The sequence below is a fragment of the Salvelinus alpinus genome, chromosome 17, assembly GCF_045679555.1.
Source record: "Salvelinus alpinus chromosome 17, SLU_Salpinus.1, whole genome shotgun sequence".
In the NCBI taxonomy this organism is placed as follows: Eukaryota; Metazoa; Chordata; class Actinopteri; order Salmoniformes; family Salmonidae; genus Salvelinus; species Salvelinus alpinus.
In genome coordinates, this window is record NC_092102.1 from 36,760,763 (window position 1) to 36,783,776 (window position 23,014).

Genomic DNA, 23,014 nt, shown 5'->3' on the forward strand with positions numbered 1-23,014 from the left:
GTCGTCAAGGCAAAGTGTGGCTACTTAGAAGAATCTCAAATATATAATATATTTTGATTTGTTTAACACTTTTTGGTTACTACATGATTCCATTTGTGTTATTTCATAGTTTTGATGTCTTCACTATTATTCTACAATGTAGAAAATATAAAAAATTAAGAAAAACCATTGATTGAGTAGGTTTGTCCAAACATTTGACTGGTACTGTGTAAGTATATAAAAAAAGGGACGTTAAAACAGATAACAAAACCTACTAATTATAAATGTACAAATGAACTGATCAGCAATCACCTACCCCTCAAAAAACAAACAATACATGTTTGTTTAAATAGTCTGGTTCTTCAGGTTGACCCCCAGTTTAGCTTGAAGTTATTGAAAGAGGGTGAGGTTTTTGCAATGTGAAGATAAGGATTCCAGAGTATAGTACCTCTGTATCTGATAGATAATTGACTATGTGAGGTGCGGCTGTGGGGAGGGTGAAGGTTATCGCAATGTTTTGTGTTATATAGATGGGTTTCAGAAATAATCTGTCAAACTCCATTGAAGGATTTAGGTAAACTGTCTGGGAGGTATCAGTATTTGTCGATGAAAATGCACAGTTGGCGTACATTGATGTCGTAAATAGACAAGATATTGAGTTTCTTCAACAAAGGTGCAGATGGAACCAGATAATTAGAGGAGGTGGCATATGTAATGGCCCAGACAATATTACAGCAAATGAGATATGGGTAAGTTAAGCTATAGTAAAGAGTTAGGAAGCAAGCCTCATAAACCAAACCACTAATCTTTCTCATGATACCAACAACATTTAATCACTTTGTTGCAGACAAATGTAATATGATCTTTCCAGGATAACTTTTCATCAATTAGAACATCAATTAGGAATCTAGTGGATGTGACTTGTTCCATTTCATTCCCACCAGTTTGTTTATCTGGAACCATTCTGAAACCTAGGCTTAAGGATCAGTGTATAGGCCCAGGGTCTAAGCCTGAGTGCAGGGTGTCAGGCCCCAGAGGTAGAGGTTATGCTGTCAGATAAACGGCGAGAGGCCTAGACGGTGATGGAGTACTTCCAGTATGTGTGCTTTGGCAGCTTAACAACGGATGACTGATAGTGGCCCTGCGCCCCACACACACACACACTGTTCTCCTGCTCCTGTCCTTCTCCCTATAATTCATATTCCTTCCTGAGAAGTCACTGTCCTGCTCAGCAGCATTTCATTGTTCGCACAGCATCATGGTTGGTCTCCCTGGCTATTATTGGCACATCATATTATTCAGGGAGCAGCTAGCAAGGTGTTGGTACAGCCCAGCCAGGCTAAAGAGCAACCCAGGGAGACGATGAGCAGCACTAGCACAGACCTGGGATCAGAGATAATGACCAGGACTCTCCCCTGCTGGGAGGGAGAATCAGTACATCAGAACAATACATTAGTTCTGAGCAACTTGAATCAATTTGTCTTGATGCTTAATTGATTGTGAAAAACAAACTGCATTGGAAGTATAGGAAGACTTCTGTCTAGGCCATTGTAATCCCAAAACAATGTTGAGTAGAAGGCTTGTTTTGAATGTTTTCAGAGGTAGTGTAGGATCTCTAGGGGCTTCCGGATTTAGTGTAGAGCCAGCTTAATAACATGCAGGTAATAGACCACTGTGTTCATTAGTGATTACCATTGCTAAGCAGGACATACACAGTACAGTAACACTGCATGCATCACCTCAGCTGTTACTGTAACTGGCCTATATTTTCTTAGAATTCCAGCTGAATTTGTAATTTGAAAGGACACAGGAAGAAGGATGGGGTGGTGGGGGAGTCACCATTTTTCTCCAGGCTAAATCTTCCCTGGGCAGAAGTACTGCTGACTAAAGCTCTTCCTCAATCTTTCTTTCTCTCTCTCTCTTTCTCTCTCGCTCATCTATGTAGCCTCCTCCCTCCTTCTCTTTCTCTTTATTCAGCTGCACTAGTATGGAAGGGAAAGACAGGGGAAAGCAAATACCTGGTGTGTGCACACCGTATCGCTTTCACCGCTCTATGTATTCAGATCAGAGCAGATGAAGATAAAAGAAAGCAGATGAGGAGAGGAAACCGTTTTAGAATATTGAGATGCACCCAGCCTAAATCTCCCACTGCACCTCTGAGAATGGATCCTAAATCCTCCACTGGTCTGCGGTCTTTGGTTTCTGCTATGCCTGAGAGAGCCAGAGACACAGAGACAGAGGGCTCATCCATGGCTATAAGTCCTCTCTGGAACAATGGCTGGAGCTTAGACTCAGCTGTCCCTGTCATGCACCCCACTCTACAGTACCAGCCATTCCACTGACTGATTGGAAGGTTTGATACTTAAGAGTTTCCTGGAGAGAAGTGGTGACATTGTTCAAGAGTTATGTCTGGTTGGTTGGCATGTCATCTTAAACAGGAGAGCTTATTGCACTCTGTCATGGAACGATTCAGTTCAAGATTGTAGAGTACATGAAGTCTGATCAATTCACACAGTTGGACAGCCTATGCCAGTCAGTGCTAGATCATCACAGAGGACAAATCTGGGTAGTGCCTTTCCCAATGTTTTCCTGCATCTCTTGCTCTGTGATTGGAGAGGCATCACATGCTGTGTCTGAGTGAGAGGGAGAGGATCTCTGGCTGTTTTTTATTGTCTGTTTTGACAGCAGAGAGAGAGTGTGTAAGTAGGTCAGGGAACAAGAGAGGATTAACTGGGTACTCATGGGAGTCACTCCGAGACACTGCAGCTGGAACCCAGACAATAACACCAACGGATCCATATCGGCTCAAAATGCCCACGACCTTGGGTTACTCTGGGGTTAGAATGACTTGGGTCATTTGTATGTTGCCAAGGAGGTGAGGGCCCTCGGAGTGTGGTGTCAGGAAAATAACCTCACACTCAACGTCAACAAAACAAAGGAGATGATTGTGGACTTCAGGAAACAGCAGAGGGAGCACCCCCCTATCCACATCGACGGGTCAGTAGTGGAGAAGGTGGAAAGTTTTAAGTTCCTCGGTGTACACATCACGGACAAACTGAATTGGTCCACCCACACAGACAGCGTTGTGAAGAAGGCGCAGCAGCGCCTCTTCAACCTCAGGAGGCTGAAGAAATTCGGCTTGTCACCAAAAGCACTCACAAACTTCTACAGATGCACAATCGAGAGCATCCTGTCGGGCTGTATCACCGCCTGGTACGGCAACTGCTCCGCCCACAACCGTAAGGCTCTCCAGAGGGTAGTGAGGTCTGCAGAACGCATCACCGGGGGCAAACTACCTGCCCTCCAGGACACCTACACCACCCAATGTCACAGGAAGGCCATAAAGATCATCAAGGACAACAACCACCCAAGCCACTGCCTGTTCACCCCGCTATCATCCAGAAGGCGAGGTCAGTACAGGTGCATCAAAGCAGGGACCGAGAGACTGAAAAACAGCTTCTATCCCAAGGCCATCAGACTGTTAAACAGCCACCACTAACATTTAGCGGCCGCTGCCAACATACTGACTCAACTCCAGCCACTTTAAAAATGGGAATTGATGGAAATTATGTAAAAATGTACCACTAGCCACTTTAAACAATGCCACTTAATATAATGTTTACATACCCTACATTACCCATCTCATATGTATATGTATATACTGTACTCTATATCATCTACTGCATCTTGCCATCTTTATGTAATACATGTACCACTAGCCACTTTAAACTATGCCACTTTATGTTTACATACCCTTCAGTACTCATCTCATATGTATATACCGTACTCTATACCATCTACTGCATCTTGCCTATGCCGTTCTGTACCATCACTCATTCATATATCTTTATGTACATATTCTTTATCCCTTTACACTTGTGTGTATAAGGTAGTAGTTGTGAAATTTGTTAGGTTAGATTACTTGTTGTTATTACTGCATTGTCGGAACTAGAAGCACAAGCATTTCGCTACACTCGCATTAACATCTGCTAACCATGTGTATGTGACTAATAAAATTTGATTTGATTTGATTTGAAGATGTTTCCCCTTCCCACCTTTGATGTTACCCAAGACCACAGTCTCTCGCACGCCTTGAACCTTCAAGCATCGGAGTTGTTTACATGTGTGATATGATGTTCCTGCTTCTGTTTGGTGTGTTTGGTATTAAGCCTGCAGTAGACTTCTGCTGCTGTTTGGTGTGTTTGGTATTAAGCCTGCAGTAGACTTTTGCTGCTGTTTGGTGTGTTTGGTATTAAGCCTGCAGTAGACTTTTGCTGCTGTTTGGTGTGTTTGGTATTAAGCCTGCAGTAGACTTCTGCTGCTGTTTGGTTTGTTGTTTGGTACTAAGCCTGCAGTAGACTTTTGCTGCTGTTTGGTGTGTTTGGTATTAAGCCTGCAGTAGACTTCTGCTGCTGTTTGGTTTGTTGTTTGGTATTAAGCCTGCAGTAGACTTCTGCTGCTGTTTGGTTTGTTGTTTGGTACTAAGCCTGCAGTAGACTTCTGGTGCTGTTTGGTGTGTTGTTTGGTACTAAGCCTGCAGTAGACTTCTGCTGCTGTTTGGTGTGTTGTTGGGTATTAAGCCTGCAGTAGACTTCTGCTGCTGTTTGGTGTGTTGTTTGGTACTAAGCCTGCAGTAGACTTCTGGTGCTGTTTGGTTTGTTGTTTGGTACTAAGCCTGCAGTAGACTTCTGCTGCTGTTTGGTGTGTTGTTTGGTACTAAGCCTGCAGTAGACTTCTGCTGCTGTTTGGTGTGTTGTTTGGTATTACGCCTGCAGTAGACTTCTGCTGCTGTTTGGTGTGTTGTTTGGTATTAAGCCTGCAGTAGACTTCTGCTGCTGTTTGGTGTGTTGTTTGGTACTAAGCCTGCAGTAGACTTCTGCTGCTGTTTGGTGTGTTGTTTGGTACTAAGCCTGCAGTAGACTTCTGCTGCTGTTTGGTGTGTTGTTTGGTACTAAGCCTGCAGTAGACTTCTGCTGCTGTTTGGTTTGTTGTTTGGTACTAAGCCTGCAGTAGACTTCTGCTGCTGTTTGGTGTGTTGTTTGGTACTAAGCCTGCAGTAGACTTCTGCTGCTGTTTGGTGTGTTGTTTGGTATTAAGCCTGCAGTAGACTTCTGCTGCTGTTTGGTGTGTTGTTTGGTATTAAGCCTGCAGTAGACTTCTGCTGCTGTTTGGTGTGTTGTTTGGTACTAAGCCTGCAGTAGACTTCTGCTGCTGTTTGGTTTGTTGTTTGGTATTAAGCCTGCAGTAGACTTCTGCTGCTGTTTGGTGTGTTGTTTGGTACTAAGCCTGCAGTAGACTTCTGCTGCTGTTTGGTGTGTTGTTTGGTATTACGCCTGCAGTAGACTTCTGCTGCTGTTTGGTGTGTTGTTAGGTATTAAGCCTGCAGTAGACTTCTGCTGCTGTTTGGTGTGTTGTTTGGTATTAAGCCTTCGGTAGATTGTTCTGGTTAAAAGCATTCAGGTTGGTAGTAAATTCCATTTCATGAAGTAAATTTAGTACCTCATTCAATGATTGAAAAGTGGCAGTTATGTTCTATTAGTATTTTTCCAATTCCAATCCTAGAATTTAATTGGTATTTCAATTCACCTCCGGAGTAGGCTTAACCCGAAGGAGGTCTGATAAAATAACTGAAATGTAAAATGTAATATTGTTTAATTAACTGCTTACATCATTTGGAATAAGGAGCTCCTGCGATGAGTTTGAGTCCATTCCTAATGAGAGAGAGAATACGTGACTTAACAAACCCTTTCATACAGTCATTCATATATTCATCTTTTACATTTGGTTTGCAGGTCAAGCAAACCAGCAAAAATTACATGATACATGAGAAATATTTTCGGTGGTATAACAGCTAGATTTAGCTAAGCAGCTCATTTCCATTTGAATAGACTTCTGTTTAACATGCCAGGGTGTCTTTTATTTCTCCAGGCTCTATGATACTGTGGTGGAACACATCATTTCTTATAATAGTTCCCATTTTCACTGCCAGATATGGAGAGCCATTTATGAGAGAACTGTTGGGAGCTTCTTCACATCTTCACTCCCACAAGCACATAATCAGCTGGGCTAATGACACGGATCCCTTCCCTCTCACTACTGGAGAAAGAGATACTAGATCTTAACAGGAGACGTTCTATCTCTGCTCATTCTTCCCTGACAAACTGTTGATGCGACTGATATTTGGCAGCTGATAGGAAAACATGACTAATAGAATGAAAGACGATTACAGTAAATATCAAGCCAAAATCTAGCTCTTGTGTAGTTAGTGTAACAGGTTGGCTTTGAGTAAGATCAGCATTCAAGAGAGGGCATTAGTTCTGGTCTGGATGTATACTGTCCGATGCCTAAGTCTCCTACAGCTTTAACTATTGCTACTCACATCTACACCAACTTGCACCTATTATCCTTGTGAATATCCATATAGTTAAATGTAAACTCATACCGGGTAGAATAGTTGTAGCCTGCTGGCACATGGTACTCTGCTGCATGTTCTGCTGCATGTTCTGCTGCATGTTCTGCTGCATGTTCTGCTGTATGTTCTGCTGCATGTTCTGCTGCATGGATAGCTGATGTAGCTTGGCCAACTAGGACACAAAGGGAGAAAGAACATATCAAATGACAGTGGGATTGTAAGGTTATTCGTAACAGTTCAATAGCAGTTTGGATACTTTGCGGTATAATAAATAAATGAAAGTATATTTATACTGCTAACGGTAACTACAGTATATATAACCCCACTTACCTCTGTATGAGGAATGCCATATTGGTTTTGTACAGTGTAGGCCTGGAAGAGATCACTCTACATTAAGCAAATGACAGTAATAAAACAGTGTTATGCCAATAACCACTTAGCAGACAGTGTATATAAGTGCATCACTGATATATCATATTTATAGAGTTTACTATATCAACAATTGCTAAGTACACTACATATATAAAAATGTGGACACCCCTTCAAATTAGTGGATTTGGCTATTTCAGCCATACCCGTTGCTGACAGGTGTATAAAATTGAGCACACAGCCATGCAATTTCCATAGACAAACATTGGCAGTAGAATGGCCTTAGGGAAAAGCTCAGTGACTTTCAACGTGGCACCGTCATAGGATACCACCTATCCAACAAGAGAGTTCGTCAAATTTCTGCCTTGCTAGAGTTGCCCCAGTCAACTCTAAGTACTGTTATTGTGAAGTGGAAACATCTAGATGTAACAACGGCTCAGCTGTGAAGTGGTAGGCCACACAATCTTACAGAACGGAACCGCCGAGTGCTGAAGCACGTAGCACGTAAAAATCGTCTGTCCTCGGTTGAAACACTCACTAGCAAGTTCCAAACTACCTCTGGAAGCAACGTCAGCACAATAACTGTTTGTCTGGAGCTTCATATAAGGAGTTTCCATGGCCGAGCAGCCGCACACAAGCCTAAGATCACCATGCGCAATGCCAAGCATCGGCTGGAGTGATGTAAAGCTTGCCGCCATTGGACTCTGGAACAGTGGAAACACGTCATCTGGAATGACAAATCCCGCATCACCATCTGGCAGTCTGACTGACCAATCTGGGTTTGGAGGATGCCAGGAGAACGCTACCTGTTGGAATCCATAGTGCAAACTGTGTATGGTTTGGTGGAGGAGGAATAATGGTCTGGGACTGTTTCTCATGGTTCGGACCCCTTAGTTCCAGTGAAGGGAAATCTTAATGATATAGCATACAAGGACATTCTAGATGATTCTGTGCTTCTAACTTCGTGGCAAAAGTTTGGGGAAGGCCCTTTCCTGTTTTAGCATGACAATGCCTCTGTGCACAAAGCAAGGTCCATACAGAAATGGTTTGTCGAGATCAGTGTGGAAGAACTTGAATGGCCTGCACAGAGCCCTGACCTCAAACCCATCGAACACCTTTGGGATGAATTGGAATGCCGACTGCAAGCCAGGCCTAATCACCCAACCTTACTAATGCTCTTGTGGCTGAATGGAAGCAAGTCCCCTTAGCAATGTTCCAACGTCTAGTGGAAAGCCTTCCCAGAAGGATGGAGGCTGTTATAGCAGCAAAGGGGGGACCAACTACATATTAATGCCTTTGATTTTGGAATGAGATGTTCGACGAGCAGTTGTCTACATACTTTTGGTCATGTAGTGTGTGGGGCAAATACTTCTAAGATTTTGAATAGAAACACAGAATGCCTTATGAAGGTCTTATAATAACTGCCATTTAGCAGACACTTTTATCAAAAGCAACTTACAGTCATGTGTGCATACATTTTACATTTGGGTTGTCCCAGGAATTGAACTCACCACCATGCTCTACCAACTGAGCTACAAAGGACCACAGTTGGTCATACTTTTTATGAACTTCATTATGAATTCCATAAAATGCATGAATGTAATAAGCACAGCACAGGTAGCACATATAAGTTGGACATCATCAGGGGGTTGCCATTTAACCAACCTCCATACTCTGTAACGTGCCTCCTGTAGTAACTCCACTCTCTGTTACCTCAATACCACCCTGCATACCACTGCTGGCTTGCTTCTGAAGCTAAGCAGGGTTGGTCCTGGTCAGTCCCTGGATGGGAGACCAGGTGCTGCTGGAAGTGGTGTTGGAGGGCCAGTAGGAGGCACTCTTTCCTCTGGTCTAAACAAAGATCCCAATGCCCCAGGGCAGTGATTGGGGACACTGCTCTGTGTAGGGTGCCGTCTTTCGGATGGGACGATAAACGGGTGTCCTGACTCTCTGAGGTCATTAAAGATCCCATGGCACTTATCGTAAGAGTAGGGGAGTTAACCCCGGTGTCCTGGCTAAATTCCCAATCTGGCCCTCTACCATCACGGTCACCTAATAATCCCCAGTTTACACTTGGCTCATTCATCCCCCTCCTCTCCCCTGTAACTATTCCCCAGGTCGTTGCTGCAAATGAGAACGTGTTCTCAGTCAACTTACCTGGTAAAATAACGGTAAAATAAAAAACTCTCTCGCACTCTCTCTCCTTTCTTCTCCCTTTACTCTCTATCTCATCCCCTTCCCTGACTTCCCCTCCTTTCTCTCTTCTCCATCTCCTCGTTCTTCCCCTCCTCTCTCTCCCCCTCCTCTCTCATCCCTCTCTTCCCCTCCTCTCTCTTCCCTTCCTCTCTCTCCCCTCCTCCCAGCCCTCAGTTCTATCCTCCTGCTCTCTCATTAGTCAGGGTGGTGTCCATGTATCCCCATGGTCAGGCCAGACAGCACTTAGCTAAACTAAATTCTGAACGCCGGCAGCAGTCTGACTTGTATTACCACTCCATGGCCATAATCTGGAGGAGAGGTTGTATACGCGCCCCTACTATGCACCAAAACCACACAATAAACTGGAAGAACAGGAAACATGGTCAGACCATGGCCAATACTGTCATATTTTGAGCACTAGGAGACACAGCAGAATCAATAATCAGAATTGACAGAATTGACCAGATCTAACCACTGGAAATGTTTATTTTTTACAATTGTTTGTTCAGTTATGTATCAGAACAACCGTGTGGAGGCTCCCAGAGCCATTCTGAAATAAATGATTACAATAGCTAGCTAAGGTGTGAATCACCACAGGCTGTTTCACCTCCCCGAGAACATCAAGAAGAGACAAGAAGAGATGTGTTGCTTTACATACAGTATCCATGTATGTACTGTACAGGGCCAGTCAGGACCCTGGTGGTCCAGTGTAGGTGCTGGTTTTGCTGGTGACCAGTCTATGCTGTGGTTTTGCTGGTGACCAGTCTATGCTGTGGTTTTGCTGGTGACCAGTCTATGCTGTGGTTTTGCTGGTGACCAGTCTATGCTGTGGTTTTGCTGGTGACCAGTCTATGCTGTGGTTTTGCTGGTGACCAGTCTATGCTGTGGTTTTGCTGGTGACCAGTCTATGCTGTGGTTTTGCTGGTGACCAGTCTATGCTGTGTTTTCGTGGTGCCTGCAATGTGTTTTTATGGTGACCAGTCTTCACAGTGCATTGCTGTGTTTTTGCTGGTGACCAGCCTTCGCTGTGTTTTGCTCGTGACCAGTCTTCGCTGTGTTTTTGTTGGTGACCAGCCATTGCTGTGTTTTGGACACTGGTGACCAGCTTATGAAAAACCAAGTCACATCATGCTGGCTTGCAAAGTGATGTTTAATTCCTATGGAATGAGCCAGAGTGGGGATATCCAACAATTGGAACTTTTTCCCCTCACAAAAAAAAAATGCATAATGTCTGCCAGGGATTTTTATTTTATTTAAATAAATAAATAAACAAGACTACCAAACCATCTAAACTGGAACAACCATTTCAGTTACGGTTTGAATAAGTCCAACTAACAGATTGGATTAGTTTAGAAAAATGTATGTTATTTACCTTTGTGTAGCATAAGATTACATAACAAATCAATGTACAGACAATTCAAAAAATCAACTGCAATAGAGCATGCTGGGAAATATGATAATGATGAGACATCTGTGGCATTGTGTTGTGTGACAAAATGGCACATTTTATTGTGGCCTTTTATTGCTACAGCACAAGGTGCACCTGTGTAATGATCATGCTGTTTAATCAGCTTCTTGATATGCCACACCTGTCAGGTGGATGGATTATCTTGGCAAAGGATTTAGACAAATTTGTGCTTAACATTTGAGAGAAATATGTTTTTTGTGCGTATGGAAAAGTGATTTTTATTTTTTCAGCTCATGAAACATGGGACCAACACTTTACATGTTGCGTTTATATTTTTGTTGACTGTAAAATCCAGTGTCCAAAACACAGCGAAGGCTGGTCATCAGTGTCCAAAACACAGTGAAGGCTGGTCACCAGCAAAACCAGCTAGACCATGCTGGTCAGACCAACTAGACCATGCTGGTCAGACCACCTTGACCAACTAGACCATGCTGGTCAGACCACCTTGACCAACTAGACCATGCTGGTCAGACCAGCTCTGACGAGCATCCAACCAGCACTGACTAGCATAGTTTATAGAGTTATAAACTCCAGGTCCCTATAGCCTCTTTGTGACAGTTAGACTGATATGAAAAGATGAGGGGGTATTATGAAATGGTTGGTAGAGGGGTAATGGAGTGCTTTGTGGTATTTAGTCACAGCAGTTATCATGTTTGTGATGCTATGTTGGAACAATGGCTGCAGATTAGGCTCAGCTGTTGTTTTATAATATCATGCCAATGATGTGCTACCCACTTTTTGACATCCCAGATTCACTTTCAAACCCTACACCAACCTCATACACTGAGCTGTGAAGATTATTCTAGAACACCATGTAGCCTGTCAACTGCTTCATGTACTTCCCACATCAAATGTACTTCGTTTAATCCATTTTAATCAAATGGTTATTTTGTTCAATGTTATTATAGCTCAAAGTTCTACTTTGGACCACTTTTGTATTCATAGTTTGAGATGTTAGTGTAACCTCAGTTCATCTATTACTCACCTGCTGCAGGTCAAGCCCCCCCTGGGAGACTGAGTACAGAGGGTGGGGGGTAAAGTCTGATGCCTCAAACACCTGAACATACACACAGGACACACAGGGAGAACAGATATTAATTTAGCTTTTGAAGGAAGCTCATTCGTTACATACTGTAAAGCAGAGGAGGCTAGTGGGTTGAGCTATAGGAGGATGGGTTCATTGTAATGGCTGGAATAAACGGAATGGAGTAAAACATGTGGTTCCCATCTGTTTGATGTGTTTGACTCCGTTCCATTAATGCCATTACAGCCATTACAATGAATCTGTCCTCTTATAGGTCCTCCCAGCATCCTCCTCTGCTGTAAACACAGAGTACCTAGGATAAGCAAAGCAGGCATACTAATAGTAAAAACATGGAAGCTAAATTAATGTAATAAATCAAGGAGTACTAGCCTTTTAAAGTGCCATCCCAGAGCATTTTCAACATCATAAAACCATACAGATATATTGGTAAATCCCACAGACTACATTCATTTTCCAACTGAAATGTTTAACTGAAAACCTCTTCTGTTCCTCTGAAATGTAAAGTCAAATATATAATGTTTTTCTTCCTTCTGGAGTGTATTGACTGGACTAAAAATCAAATAGGGCCATAGTGGTCCTTTGAGCTCCATGTCTAACTCTCTTTGTCTGGCCAATGGTATGAATTACCATCAGAGGAGGCTGATGGAAGGAGCTATAGGAGGATGGACTCATTGTAATGGCTGGAATGGAATCAATTGAACTGAGTCAAACACATCAAACATATGGAAACCGTTCCATTCCAGCCATTACAATGAGTCCGTTCTCCTATAGCTCCACCCACCAGCCTCCTATGGTCACGATCCAGCAGATTGTTTCCCATTCCAGTTCATTTTTCTACTCTGACAAATTACACGTTTAAACACTCCTTATCACTGCTCTGTATTCATTAAAGTGCTTTATCTTCCTCTGACCATAGCTTCACCCTGCAGTTTAATTTGATATCTTATTATGAGCACTCTCAACTCAATACCATATCAGAGGCTCAGACAGCTCATATACTGTAAAGGGGTTTGGATCCCCAGGACAGGCAGGCATAGCAACCAGGCTCCACCGCGGTCCAGCCCAACACTAGAGGTCTATAGACAGTGGCTAAAATGTTTTAATCTATGGCGGTCCTGACATCTCCCCCACCCCCAATCGCATCCTCTTACACTCACACAAGTACATACAACCCCCAAGTAGCAAAATAACCTCTAGTATTCACACTGGGTCATGAACCATATCTAGAGATCTTACATAGAATGGTGCTCTAAAGTCCCTCAATAAGTACACTGGACTATATTTCACACGATACGTCTATACAGGGATGTGTTTGTGGCGTTATCACCTGGTTGCCAGAGATGAGAAGTGCTCCTGGGGAGAGGCTGGGCCGGTAAGGAATAGTAGCACCTTTCGGAGGAGACTGGGGAGTCAAACATAGGACAAGGGGTCTGGTGTGGTGACGTATCGAAACACCTTTATCACTAAAATAAATATGACAAATGCAAGTAAAAAATGTGTGTGATGGATTTGATCTTTTAAATGTAGCTAATGTTGTGTCACTTATGCTGTGTGGGAGGGAAAGAAATGGAGCAAATGGCGTTGAAGCAGGATGACAATGAATGGTGTATTAAACTACTAATGACATTTACATGACATTTGTCACCTTGTTTTTCTCATGGTGACATTAGTCATTAATTGAACAGTTCAACCATTGAAACAGCAGCTCTTTAGGGTTGATTGGATTGTTCTTGGGTTTGTAATCGCAGCCTTCAACTCAAGTTGTTCAACATCCCTTTGGATATGTCTCACCAATTACAAAATGAAACAAAAAATGGGTAAAACAACACACAGGAAGTGGTATAATTTATCATAAGGATGCATGGTCTTCTGGAAATGTGGAGCATCTTTTCTGCGGGAGCATATTCTTTGTATAACTTTGCATAATTTACATCCTGAAGCCAAAAGCAAGACCCCGCTGGAAGAGAATCCTAATGAAAGTTCTGTGCCTTTTGAAGAAAGCCCTGGAAAACTGGATCAAACTAGCTGTTAGGCAGTCAGGTCCATGCAAAAAGGACTTGTACACGGCACGTACGCATTGGAAGGAAATAATGCTCTGGGTAGTTCTTTTCCCTTTCCCCCACTCCTGTTTGTCAAGAGAACAGTTGTTTAAAGGTGAACACACTTTGATGCAGGTCAGTTTGTTTTTGGGTTGAGAGCTTGATGTTCTTTTCCAACAATGGAAAACTTGAGCCAGGGTGCTTTCCTCTGTGACTGCCTCATCACGCTGCTCCATAATAACGTTTCTCAGAGTCTAATAGGGTCCGCGAGCAAAGACCAGAGGATGCTGACTAATGTGTTCTGAGCCGAGGAGAAGTTAACTGTAGCTGGCTCTTCAGGACGGATGCTCCACATTTCCCTAAGGCTCAGATTAGTGGAACTGTTAGTGGCTATTATTACCTCTCATCTATATTCTTGGTATGGCAGTAATTCAATCAAATCAACACTATGGATAACACCCAAGCTGGACAAATATAACATTGCTCTTGTGCCACGAAAATGCAGAAACACTGTTATTGTTACTCCAGTAACAGTGTAGGTTTGATTGAATTCCACCCATGGTTATGGATGTGTGTGTGTGAGGGGGATAGGAAAGGGAGAAGGAGAGAAATGGCGCCCTACCTCCAGGATTACAGTGCAGATGAGCTTGACACACTGGATTACAGAGTCCTGACTCCCCGATATCGTCACCCCTCGCTCAGTAGAGTTTGGCAGCAAATCCCCTGCCACCTGTATCTGTGCTCCGGTACTCTGCCAATGATAGGGGTTTAAGGAAAGGATTACACCAATTCAGAAAGATTTGGCATTCTAATAATCACACTGACATTGGTCCATCTCTATGGTTTGTTGACCTTAAAAAAAAATGTATGCTGTTCTTGTCCATTGATGTTCTGTATTATGTCATTCTGTATTATGTTTCATGTTTTGTGCGGAACCCAGGAAGAGTAGCTGCTGCTTTTGCAACAGCTAATGGGGATCCTAATAAAATACCCCAAAAAATGGAAGGGTCGTTTCACAAAATGAGTCCCGTTTGGGTAGTGTAACTTAGTAAAAAAACATTTATTTCACCTAATTTTTACATTCTGTCATGACGAGCATATGTTCAATTTAATAAAAAATATGTTTTCCCATCTCAAGAGGCACATTTATTTTTTGACAAATAAAGTAACAGGGTTGACCGTAACAAGGTTGACCGTAACAGGGTTGACGATTTCATCTTAAATCAGCCATAAATCCTCTTGTGACAAGGGAATGGAAGCTTGTTGTCACGCCCTGACCGTAGAGAGCTTTTTATGTCTCTATTTTGGTTTGGTCAGGGTGTGATTTGGGTGGGCATTCTATGTTCTTTTTTCTATGTTTTGTATTTCTTTGTTTTGGCCGGGTATGGTTCTCAATCAGGGACAGCTGTCTATCGTTGTCTCTGATTGGGAACCATACTTAGGTAGCTCTTTCCCACATGGTTTTTGTGGGTAGTTAATTTCTGTTTAGTGTTTTCACCTTACAGGACTGTTTCGGTTATTCTCTTGTTTATTTTTGTTATAGTGTTCAGTTTTAATAAAACAAGCATGAACACTTACCACGCTGCGCTTTGGTCCGATGATTCCTCTTCTTCAGACGACGAATACCGTTACACTTGTTGTGTGCAACAGGGAGGGGCAATTGAATTCAAGCTTCACAATTGATTGATTTCTTTAAAAATGTCTAGCCTGTCTATCTGTGGGTAACAGGGTTGACGAGTTATGTTCGCCCCGCTCAGTTTTCCACCACAAAACACGAGAAAATGTCCAAAGAGAGTAGAACCAGCTTACCTGCTTTTACACTGATTTAACTATTAGATGTTCAATGTTTCTTTAGAAAAATATATTTAAAAAGGAATAGTTACAACATATTAAAACGAGAGTTCAGTTCATGTAACAGACCTTACAATGTGGGACAGGTGAACATTTTTTTAACCTTAAAATGAATCAATAATCACATGAAATAAATAACAATCTTCAGAAATGACTTCGTCAGAGTAACAAAATAACTAGGGCTTTACAGTGATGGTGGAGTTAAGTGGATTAAAATCTTCAGAGAAGTCACAGAGAGTGCACAAATAGAAAATACTGAATTTATTCATAATAAAAATCATATTTATTGAATGTTCCATGTGGCCTATATTAAAGGGCACTTCATTTAATATAACAGGCTTTTACAATCCAACATCGGTGCATAATTTCTACTTAAAATATCAAAGGGGACTCATTTTGTGGAATGACCCAGAGATGAAAAAAGGGTTTTTCCCCCTCATTTCACAGAGTAAGCTTAGTGACTTTGTGATAAGCTTAGCACTAAACCTTGGGTGGTCATGGATGGATGGATGGAAAGACCTGCATACAAATAGCAGTGCTCTGCAAGTAAAATCAGCTTGCAGTAGAGTCAAAGCACAGTGCAACTGCCACTCTATTTGAACAAACAGAATACATAACGCATACTGACCACAGGATATCGTGTATGGTTCCAGATAGTAGCTTAGTGCCCCTGAGATAAACACAAACCAGACATGAAACAGACTGGCATATAGTCGCCTGGAGCGCTGATCAGGGAAGGGACTAGCTATCTCCCCACTCTGGCTACAGTCACATAAAATGGCTGCCTTATTTAACTCTAAAGGGACTTGTTCCTTGCCTCAAGTCAACAATCTTTTTGATATTTTCCACCAACTCAATCATCATCCCTTTATCGCAGCTTTCTTTAAACAAGTGTCAGCTCATCCAGATATGAAGCTGTGGACAGAGGTGATAGGGAGGTATGACGGGGATGCTCAATTTAGCTAGCCTGGGTGCCAGTTTGTTTTTGCTATTCAATCTGTATTGCTGAAACATTACAGATTATGTGATAGAAATGTAAAGGTAATTTCCGATTGAGCTGACATATGCAGCATATATCGTGAATGCAGTCTCTGCTAACGTGGGAACATTGCCTTTAAATTTCAATCATGCTGTAACGCTGAACTTCCTCGATATGGATTGAATAGAGACCATAGTTAACTTGTGGTAACTGAATGCAGGTAGTTATTCTGAAGTCTCTCACCTCTCTGATCTCCCTGATCTTGGCCCCTCCCTTTCCGATGAGGGAGCCACACTGGCTGGCTGGGATGACTAGTCGTAGGGTCACTGGGGGTTTGCTGCTGATGGTGCCGTTGGCCACCAGTGTAGTGAGGTCCTGGAGAGAGGGTTGACAAGGAGGGGGAAAGATAGAGACAGGGACAGAGGAAGAGAGAGAGAGAAAGATGGATGATAAGTCATTGATGGCATAATACCTAAAAACCCGAGCTTCGATTGAACGGGGGTCTTGAGTGGCCCTGTAAAGGTAAAGCCTTGGCCTCAGTCAGGTTGTTTAAAATGTTCCTTCATTTGACCAGGTAATAAACCAGGTAGTAAATAGCCTCTCCTTCACTCCGCTGTGAGTCGGAGATTGAGCTGGTAATTAATGAACAGTCAGGCTCCCTAAGCCTTTGAAATGTAAATGTCCCTCGCTATCTCTCTGTCCATCAGCGAACATCCCAATAACTCAGCCTGAATACAAGTCTCTCCCCCTCTCTCTCCATATGCCCTGGCAGAATGCAAAGCACACCGCATGTATTTCAAACAGAATGCATTAACTAGGCGGTGTGCAATAATAATTTCACGTACTTTACAGAGGTGCCCTCCAGGTGATTTGAGCAAAAAAACATTTATTTCTCCAACAATTCTTGTAGGCCTACTTTTTAAATAGAAAACCCATGTATCTTAATGCAGCTATGATCCTTGGTTTTCTCTCAGTGTCTATATTAAGTGAGGTGGAAAGATCTAGGCAACATGGCTGACGTGGAGTTGTCTCATTATATGAGGAGCACGTAGCTCGTCAGTGGGATCGCAGGGCTCTGGGCATCATCTACCAGATTTGATCTAAAAATATGCGTCATATCTTAACAACTGTGAATTGCACGATCCTTTCTCACTCACCAAACTCGGTGAACAACTCAAAAGCAAATTGGCGTAAATACGTCCGGGGGTTACAAGAATCTGCAGTCACACAAAGAGGCGCTGGGCATAATCCCCCGTGTTTGCTGTGGTTAGGATGATGAGACATCAATGGAGAATGACTAAACTGCTCCAAATAAAATCTCCTTTCCAGGGAGAAACAAGTCAAGTACAACATGTACAGTTGAAGTCAGAAGTTTACATACACCTTAGCTAAATACATTTAAACTCAGTTTTTCACAATTCCTGACATTTAATCCTAGTAAAAATTCCCTGTCTTATGTCTCAGTTAGGATCACCACTTTATTTTAAGAATGTGAAATGTCAGAATAATAGTAGAGAGAAGGATTTATTTCAGCTTTTATTTCTTTCATCACATTCTCAGTGGGTCAGAAGTTTACATACACTCAATTAGTATTTGGTAGCATTGCCTTTAAATTGTTCAACTTGGGTCAAACGTTTTGGGTAGCCTTCCACAAGCTTCCCACAATAAATTGGGGGAATGTTGGCCCATTCCTCCTGACAAAGCTGGTGTAACTGAGTCAGGTTTGTAGGCCTCCTTGCTCGCACACGCTTTTTCAGTTCTGCCCACAAATTTTCTGTAGGATTGAGGTCAGGGCTTTGTGATGGCCACTCCAATACCTTGACTTTGTTGTCCTTGGGCCATTTTGCCACAACTTTGGAAGTATGCTTGGGGTCATTGTCCATTTGGAAGACCCATTTGCGACCAAGCTTTAACTTCGTCTTGACGTCTTGAGATGTTGCTTCAATATATCCACTTCAATATATCCACATACTTTCCTCCCTCATGAGGTCCTCTATTTTGTGAAGTGCACCAGTCCCTCCTGCAGCAAAGCACCCCCACAACATGATGCTGCCACCCCTGTGCTTCTGAGGTTGGGATGGTGTTCTTCGGCTTGCAAGCCTCCCCCTTTTTCCTCCAAACATAACGATGGTCATTATGGCCAAACAGTTCTATTTTTGTTTCATCAGACCAGAAGACATTTCTCCAAAATGCACAATCTTTGTCCCCATGTGCAGTTGCAAACTGTAGCCTGGCTTTTTTTATGGCGGTTTTGGAGCAGTGGCTTCTTCCTTGCTGAGCGGCCTTTCAGGTTGTGTCGATATAGGACTCATTTTACTGTGGATAAAGATAGTTTTACACCTGTTTCCTCCAGCATCTTCACAAGGTCCTTTGCTGTTGTTCTGGGATTTATATGCACTTTTCGCACCAAAGTACGTTCATCTCTAGGAGACAGAACGCGTCTCCTTCCTGAGCGGTATGACGGCTGCGTGGTCCCATGGTGTTTATTCTTGCGTACTATTGTTTGTACAGATGAACTTGGTATCTTCAGGCATTTGGAAATTGCTCCCAAGGATGAACCAGACTTGTGGAGGTCTACAATTTATTTTCTGAGGTCTTGGCTGATTCTTTAGATTTTCCCATGATGTCAAGCAAAGAGGCACTGAGTTTGAAGGTAGGCCTTGAAATTCATCCACAGGTACACCTCCAATTGACTCAAATGATGTCAATTAGCCTATCAGAAGCTTCTAAAGCTATGACATAATTTTCTGGAATTTTCCAAGCTGTTTAAAGGCACAGTCGACTTAGTGTATGTAAACTTCTGACCCACTGGAATTGTGATACAGTGAATTATAAGTTAATCGACCTAACCGACCTGAAAACTATAATTTGTTAACAAGAAATTTGTGGAGTGGTTGAAAAATGAGTTTTAATGACTCCAATCTAAGTGTATGTAAACTTCTGACTTCAACTGCATGTGTGAAATTTGTTTTGATTTAGAATGGACCATTATCATGCACCTGTATCGAAACAGGGGCAGCGGAAAAAAATACATGTCATCTATGCACTTAAATAGCAAATGGAGGACGCTTTTCCAGTTGTTTATTTTCATGCCAGCCAGGTAGGCTTTTATCCTGTTGTAAATATAAGCAATGTGCTTAATCTTAGGAAAGTTGAGGAATAAATATAGTAAGCTTCACTCTGTTTTCATTGCATAGCCTATAGAAATGTTGCGCAACATGAGCTCATGGGCTCTCATGAAGTGTTTGATTCGATTTTTTATTACTTTTGCATTGATGTCAGAGTGATTAGAGGAACAATAGGGTGCTGAGTACCAGGCAGTTAGCAAGTTTGGTAGGCTACAATGACTGGAAGCAGCATCAGAGCCTGGAGAAGCCTCATTACTGTGACTAAATGGTCAAGTGGAATTTGACTGCCTTCATGACTAGTGACTGCTGATGTGGCGGTAATACGGTCACCGCAACAGCCCTAGGTGGAAAAGTACACATTTCCTTTCTCAAAACCGATAGTAACCTTTGACAAAAATAGCTAATTCAGCTGTACGCTTTCAATAAAACAACGACTTTGTCCACACTTTGTGGATTTCTGAATCATGAATTCACTGGCAACGGAGCAGAGCGAGGCCTGCATCCAGCAACATCACCAGTCACATGAGCCGTTTTTTGCAGTTGTTTCAGTACAGCACTACACGGAGCGAGAGGAGGAAGGGCAAACTTCCCTGAACTAGTTTCAATGTATAAAATCACTTGGGAGTCTCTGGATTTTGGGTGAACTTCTCATTTAATAACAGTAGGGAGTAGCAGAAGACAGACAACAAAATAAATTCTTTACAATACCCATTGGCCAATTATTTTTTTCTTCTTTCTATCCTTTAATTAAAGATGTCAGACACATACCACTCAGGCATGGTGAGAGGCATGCCGTGTGCTGTAGGTCAGCCAACAGGTTGCCATGACAACTCTGTAGTTTCGGCTGAATGTAGGGTTGGGAATAGGTGAGAGCTTAAGATCTTTAATGAATGCTGCACGGCGCCCTCACAGCCAGCGTGTGTTTACTGACTGCAATGAAACAAGGCTCTGTCGACTCGACTACGCGGGGAGCGACTGTTCCAAAGCTAGGCCAACCAAAATGTCCCTGAATCTATCATGTTAATTAGTTTGCTGATGAATAAATAGCTAAATGTTCCACAGGTCTGCCATTATCTGTAGCTCATTAAGGGATTAAACACAAACCTCATCTGTTTAATTAATTAGCACGTTAACATATTGTCATCTGCTCTTTCATCAAAAGGCCTGGAGCACTGACGCATGTTCTCCCTCAAAACAATATGTTTTCCATAAACGGCATGGAGCCACTCGACTGTTACTCTCCTCCTGTCAGTGCTGTTCCAATGCCAAGCTCAATTTAATAAGTCACTATGCTGCTGCATAAAAGGCCGGGTGATAAATGTATTCATCAATGTGCTAGCTACACTTCACACTGCAATATACTAAATGAGAAACGAAAAGGCTCTTGCACCAAGAGCAGCCACAGTCTAACTCCTATCCAACGTCAAATTCATCTGCACTAGATGCGAACCTGGGAAGAAATTATTTTCAATGATTAATTTACAGGATGAACTGTATAAATAAAAACATATAATTGAATTGGAAACCAGGAAATTATACATCAAATAATTTGTGCAGCTGTGCCCTGCCTAAGGAAATCTCTAAGGGAAACGCTGATTGTGTTGTCTTACCTCTTCCAGTTTGTATGTGATCATGGTGAAGGCCCTGAAGACACAGTCTGTAGAACCAGTGATGGTGATGATCCTCTCTGGACAGGAGCCCTCTGAGATGTTCACCCGTGCATTGCTCTGTAGGGGGATAGACCAAGAACCAGGGTCTAGCTTTATTTACGTTCTATTAGATGAGGAGAGCATGGTTATAGCATGTGGTGGATGGCGCAAATAAGGTGCACAGGTAAGAGGGCAGAGAGGTGAGGAGGACACAATGAGGTTAGTATGGATAAGAAGGGGTATGGTTAAATAGACGGAGGCCAAACTCTAGACCAGTTAAAAACTTCTTAGGGCTAGGCCTCTTTTTTCTCAACTTCCGCCTGAATGAATTGCCTAAAGTAAACTGCCTGTTGCTCAGGCCCTGAAGCCAGGATATGCATATAATTGGTACCTTTGGAAAGAAAACACTTTGAAGGTGTAGAAAGTTAAAATAATGTAGGAGAATATAACACAATAGATATGGTAGGAGAAAATCCAAAGAAAAACCAACCAGAATTCTTTTTTTTGAGAGAGACCATGCTCTTACAATGGCAAGCATAAGTGCATATGGTGCATAAGTGCATAAAATTAGCTCCCAGGATGCAATCCCTATGGCTTCCACAGGGTGTCAGCAGTCTATGTTCAAGGTTTCAGGCTTGTAACTTCAAAAACAAATAAGAAATATCACTTTTAGTACAGGGTCAAAGTCTTGGAAATTCGTGTTTGGCGCGCTATGAAGACAGGACGCACCTGCTAAAATCGGTTTCCTATTGAACATACTTCTTTCCGTAAGAAATATTATAGTTTGATTACATTTTAGGGTATCTGAGGAGTAAATAGAAACGTATTTTGACTTGTTGAAACAAAGTTTAGGGGTAGATTTTTGGATTCCTTTCTCTGCAAGTTGAACGAGTGTCGATAGCGCCAACTAAACAGACTTACCGGATATAAAGAAGGATTTTATCTAACAAAACAACACTACATGTTATAGCTGGGACCATTTGGATGACAAATCAGAGGAAGATTTTCAAAAAGTAAGTGAATATTTAATCGCTATTTGTGAATTTATGAAACCTGTGCCGATGGAAAAAATATTTTGATGTGGGGCGCCGTCCTCAAACAATCGCATGGCATGCTTTCGCTGTAATAGCTACTGTAAATCGGACAGTGCAGTTAGATTAACAAGAATTTAAGCTTTCAACCGATATAAGACACTTATATATACCTAAATGTTAAATATCCATAATTTGTATTATTATTTATTTGAATTGCGCGCTCTCCAGTTTCAACCGGAAGTTGTCCCGCTAGCGGGACGCCTAGGCTTAATACACCCTGCTCCACAGATAACTAACAATATATACTGGAGCTGGATCACCCTACAGGGAGTTGACCTTGCTGTAACTAAACTAGGCTGGTACTCTGATTTCTCCATCAACTGTCCCTTAATTTTTCTCCAGTGCCCTGGGGTCTGGGGATTGGAGAGTGGACATATGGGGATTGGAGAGTGGACATATGAGTATTAGAGGTATGGTGGTACTTTAACAATGTTGATTACAGTCATCTTATGGAGTCATTCTGGCACTGTGAGGACAGACAGGGCCTGGGGAGGAAGCCAGGGAGCCTCATATAGGGGAACTAACTAAAGGCCTGCCTATTTGTCTGACTGACTGACTGGGTGGGTGGGTGGAGGGCTAACTAGCATGGGTGACTGGTTTACTGGCTAACTAGCATGGATGATTGGTTTACTGGCTGACTGGGTGGACGACTGACTAGCATGGATGACTGATTTACTGGCTGACTCATCGTGGCACTACAGAGCTACCTGCTCACCCAGTCTAACCGCCTCTCTGTGTCACATTCTGCTTCATAAAGTACAACATAATCGTTTTACACCAGGAGTCAGAGGGACGAGAACCAACA

The 23,014-nt window shown here is 42.5% G+C and overlaps 1 protein-coding gene across 4 annotated transcripts in view; it reads right to left on the bottom strand.

Moving 5' to 3' along the window:
• Window positions 1-23,014, bottom strand: part of LOC139542891 (poly(rC)-binding protein 4-like) — a 59,029-nt gene that overhangs the window by 9,651 nt on the left and 26,364 nt on the right. For 3 of the 4 annotated variants that reach the window (XM_071348843.1, XM_071348842.1, XM_071348841.1), the window contains 8 exons: window positions 21,077-21,193; window positions 16,582-16,713; window positions 14,131-14,259; window positions 12,797-12,871; window positions 11,410-11,481; window positions 6,722-6,778; window positions 6,422-6,563; window positions 5,647-5,690 (listed from right to left, as the gene is read on the bottom strand). In XM_071348843.1, the coding sequence (XP_071204944.1) occupies window positions 5,647-5,690; window positions 6,422-6,563; window positions 6,722-6,778; window positions 11,410-11,481; window positions 12,797-12,871; window positions 14,131-14,259; window positions 16,582-16,713; window positions 21,077-21,193 (768 nt within the window). The remainder of the gene's footprint in view (window positions 1-5,646; window positions 5,691-6,421; window positions 6,564-6,721; window positions 6,779-11,409; window positions 11,482-12,796; window positions 12,872-14,130; window positions 14,260-16,581; window positions 16,714-21,076; window positions 21,194-23,014) is intronic. The other variant, XM_071348844.1, reaches the window with a different exon arrangement.